At 48.8% G+C, this 4,867-nt stretch overlaps 1 protein-coding gene across 1 annotated transcript; it reads left to right on the forward strand.

The window, feature by feature from the left end:
• Positions 1 to 217: 217 nt before the first annotated feature.
• LOC307166635 (uncharacterized protein) lies at positions 218 to 4,338 on the forward strand (the record flags this gene model as incomplete). The annotated part of the gene is made up of 5 exons (XM_079885102.1): positions 218 to 305; positions 441 to 2,700; positions 3,228 to 3,333; positions 4,059 to 4,112; positions 4,213 to 4,338. The coding sequence occupies 5 exons, from the start codon at positions 218 to 220 to the stop codon at positions 4,336 to 4,338; spliced, it is 2,634 nt and encodes an 877-aa protein (XP_079741228.1).
• Positions 4,339 to 4,867: the final 529 nt, after the last annotated feature.

The following is a 4,867-nucleotide window of genomic DNA, read 5'->3' on the forward strand; positions in this document are numbered from 1 at the left end:
AAGGTTGAGAGTGTGTTGAGTTCTGGCCTCATTCTTTCCATATGCAACTTTAATCCCAGTCAGGGTGACGATTCCGTGTACAGCAGCTCTGCCGGTCCTGAGGAATACTCCAGCCTCCTTCATCATCCTCCATCCTACCGTAGAATGACCCGCTTGGATCCGCCGCCGCACCGGACGAGCCCCCGTTCCTGGACAGAGGTGCCTCAGAGTCGCCGCGATGGCTTTGGCCAGATCGGTTTTTCTCACGGTGAGGAAAACACCAATATCCAGTTACCATCCGAGCAGCTTGTGGTGTTGTTGGGATAGTCAGAGTGGCAGTTTGAGGTGTCAGGTGGAGTCGGGTTGCACGGGCTTTTCCTGGGTGCTGCGTCATGGTGCATGACTGCAGGGTATCAGTTCACATATTAACACAGGTCACGATCTTGTCTCTCTGTCTGCAGGCAGCGTGAAGGAAGGAAGGGATCGGGAGAGTGGATATTTCTCTCTGGGAAGGGCTGCCGGGAGCAGAGCTCTCCGTGATCAGAGTCCCCCTGCTCCTTATCGGCATTCTGAGAGAGGGCATCCCCTGCCTAGCAACAAAAGCCCAGAACCCAAAGCCGCCATTCCATTCCGGAACCCGGATCTAGGCGTCCCCTCGGAAAGGAGAACCTCAGAGTTTCAGAACCCCGAGCAGCTCACAGAAGACTATCCTGCTCAGTACCCTCCAGACCCGCTGGACCTCAGCGTGGAGGTTGAGGCCCTCGCCGGTCCCCGAGCGCTGAGTCCAACCCCATTCAAACAAGCTGAATCGATCGGTTCCTCTGGCCGAAGAGGTGGACGAAATCCCCACACGTCTCCCTTACGGCATCCGGGAACGCTCAACTCTTCCCAAAGAGGTTCCGGCCTCTCGCGTTCCTCTTCTCCCTCCCGTAGTACCTCCCCGTTCAGACGGGCCGAGTCCAGCTCCTCTCTCAACACGGTCGGCTTTCGGCCTAGCAGTGTTTCACTGGGACAAGATCGGGCATCGGTCAGTCCGGCACGGAATAGCTACTCTGGAGGTGCGCAGAAAAACCTCAGATCGTTTGCGAGCACTGTAGGCACCCTCAGTACTGTCAGTAAGTCTTACGTGGACCTGAGAGGCTCTTTACAGAAACCCGATACCAACAGCTCCTTCGTTGGGTCTAGAGAAAACCGTGGAAGCTTGTCGCCTTCCAGACGGAGTTATGAAAGTCCGGCTCTTAGGAAAACTGAAACAAAAAGCCCTTTGTATGAGCGCGGTCATGACAGACAGAGTTCCTCCCCCTCAGTGAACCGATTTGATTCAAGAAGCCAGTCCCCTTCCAGACGGAGTTATGAAAGTCCTGCTCTTAGGAAAACTGAAACGAAAAGCGTTACGTATGAGCGCAGTAATGATAGACAGAGTTCCTCCCCTTCAGTGAGCCGCTATGATTCAAGAAGCCAGTCCCCTTCCAGACGGAGTTATGAAAGTCCTGCTCTTAGGAAAACCGAAACAAAAAGCCCTTCATATGAACGCAGTCACGATAGACAGAGTTCCTCCACCTCAGTGGGCCGATTTGATTCAAGAAGCCAGTCTCCTTCCAGACGGAGTTATGAAAGTCCTGCTGTTAAGAAAACTGAGACGAAAAACACCTCGTACGAGCGCGGTCATGACAGACGGAGTTCCTCCCCTTCCTCAAAGGGCCGCTATGATTCAAGAAGCCAGTCCCCGATGGGGAGGCCGGAGACAAATGGCTCATCAAGTCAGATTCGAGAGGGTCGACGCAGTGCGTCTCCGGTCAGGAAGGGCTACGGAACGCTCAGCCAATCAGACAGAAGATCTGTGTCTAATGGGCGGAGTTATGACAGAAACAGCCCCTCCCCATCCAGGAAAAGTTATGAAACGCAAAGCCAAACCACAATGAAGACACCAGAAGCAAAGAGCTCTCTTCACAGCTACAACCGAGACAGCCGACACTCTTCCCCAAGTAGAGGTCCACACGGAAACCTTGGCTCATCATCGCTTCGTAAGTCCGAGACGAGCCAGTCCTCATCAAACCGTGGCCCCAAGAGCCGCAGTCCCTCCCCCTTAAGGCGGGCCAATGACAACCCAAGCCAATCTCTTCCCCGTAAGTCAGAGATATCTACAGGTATGTCTACACTGAGGCGTGACATTGCAGACCACATCCCTCTCAGGAGCACTGTGAGTGACAGAACTGGCTCCACCTCTCATGTAAGAAACTCCACAAGTAACCAAGATTCAACCCCTTCGTCAGGCCGCTGGAGAGGCTCCACCCACTCTCTCAACAGCCAATCAGTCTCACGCAACTCCTCCCCATCACGACACAGCACTGAGAAGAAACATATCAGCTCCTTTCCCAAATCTGTCCCTGTTGTCGCCTGGGAATCGCCACAAGACGGAAGCAAGAAGAGCAGCTTGAGGAAAAGCCAAGAGGTGCAAAGCTCCACGCCTGACAACCGGCGAGCGCCGAGCCGACACAGGAGCCCCTCTCCTCCGGTCCAAAGACACACCTCTTCCCAGAGCTCCATGGACTCGGAGTCAAGCCATCTATCCGCCGGCTCGTCGGGTCTCAACCGGGAAGAATATGCCATGATGGCTGACATTCCCAAGGTCAAAACGGTCTTCCAGAGGGAGGGTCCGAGCCAGCTGGGGGGGATCGAGAGCCGGCAGAAACGAGAACTTTCCCGCTACAAACCGGCCAGGTGCGCAGAAAATATGTCACACAATGTAAAAAAAGAGTAGCAAAGCCAGGGTGTGCTTAGAAATGTTATCAGAAATTCAGGATTAAACTGCAAGTAATTCATAACGCAGCAGTGAGAGCTCAAGGGCAGTTACCAAATTGGACCAAATATGAAATAAACGTATGAGTAAGGTAGTGGTTGACCGATATTGTTTTTTTGATGGCCGATGCCGATATCTTAGAGAGCAAGGTCGCCCTATATATATACTTTAAATTTATTTGAATTAATATTTAATAAATTAGAAATAAATCATTTAAAAATGAAAGAGGCCAAAAATATAAGTTGGTCACATTGGGCAAACAGAAAAACTTACCGGTCGTAAATGAAAAATGCCAAATATCGGCCGATATATATCGGTCGACCACTAGTGTAAACGCCAGAGTATGTGTAGAATATTGTGAATCAGATTGCACAAGGGTTAATCATACCTTCAGACTCATGGTCGTGATGAGCTAGTGACCCGGGTGAATCTGTGTTTGTGTTTCCAGTCACTCCCAGAGCAAATCTCCTCACTGGGAATGGGACGAGCTAGAGGATGAAAGAGACAGTGGTACACTATCAAGAGCTCACTCGTCCAGCTCCCTGCACACACTGGTAATACACACATTCTCTCACATTCACAGCTCAATACTGAGGATCACAGGCCAAGGAGAAGTGCTGTAAACCTGTTCACACCATGGATGATAACTAATAACTATAACCATAAAGTTTTAATAATTGTTCTATCTCTACGAAAACAGTGAAGTCTAAACCACAACTATAATGATAATGTCACAGTGGAAATATGCCATTGGAATCACTTTCAGAGTGAATTTTCTGATGCTGATGAACGATAAAAACATTGACAGCTAATCAGAATCCATCCTGCTTTGAGCTTTTAAAGTGGCACACGACAAAACTGCAGCGCTTAAAATAAACAATGTTATCGTCCACTGGTGTGTATGCTAATATAGTTATTGTTATGGTTTTCATTATAATTATTGTTACAGATATACTCAGTGTAGGAGAAAACCACACACCCTTGTACTTTCCAGTGGATAAACCGGGGTCAGCCCTATGTTCCCACAGCCCTATGTTCCCACATTTCGAAGAATTTTTTTTTTTACGATTTGTCTAAACCCCAGTTACGGGGTAGGCCATTTGTGGGAACATAGGGCTGTGGGAACATAGGCACGCTCCCGTTAAACCCAGCCAGCATGAGTATCTTATCCTGAAAGACATCAAAAAACAAACACACACATACTGTTTGCACACACGTCTGCCCAGGTCCATGATCATGAACCTGTGTGCCTCATGCATTATATGTGTGTGTTTGACAGAGAGCGAGCAGTCCGGTCGAGGAGCAGCCGTCCAGATCATCCGGACAGAAGCAGGTAAAGTCACATCTCTGCAGAAACACTCGAGATCCTTCACCGCTTGATTACACCAGTGTGTGTGTGTGTGTGTGTGTGTGTGTGTGTGTTTGTTCTTCAGAAAGCACACAGACCCTCAGTGTATTTCTCCTGCAGCGTGGATCAGACTGATGAAGAACCAATGCAACAACAGGCACGTCACTCACACTCACACTTACACACACTTACAGGGATCATTCACACATAAATAAAAACCCTGTCATCATTTACACACCATTGTTGTTCCAAACCCGTTTGACTTTCTTCTCCTCTGGAACACAAAAGGAGATGTTACAGGCAGAATGACAGCCTCAGTCACCATTCACTTTCATTGCATCTTTGAACAGAACTGATTAAATCAACATCTACTTTCTGTCATACGGGTTTGGAACAACACGAGGGGGAGTAAGTGATTAGTGAGTCATTTTTGGATGTACTTCACTTTATGAGTAATCTTTTAATCTTAATCTTTTTTTGCTTATTTGACTTATTTTAACTTTATATTCATTTTTAGTTATTGGAGTGGACGCTCGAGTATTGAGTTCTCCCCATTATTTTAGTAATGTGTTATAAACCACCGTAGCAGGTTTACTGTGAGAGTATTGTTTGCGCGCTGCTGATTGGTTGCTGTACTGCGCTGGGCGGTTGTGATTGGCCGCTCACTTGCGCCGGGCGGTTCTGATTGGATGTTGTGCTTCGCTGGGCGGTTCTGATTGGCCGCTCGCTTCCGCTGAACT

The sequence above is a fragment of the Squalius cephalus genome, assembly GCF_949319135.1.
Source record: "Squalius cephalus genome assembly, chromosome: 1".
NCBI classification, from domain to species: Eukaryota; Metazoa; Chordata; class Actinopteri; order Cypriniformes; family Leuciscidae; genus Squalius; species Squalius cephalus.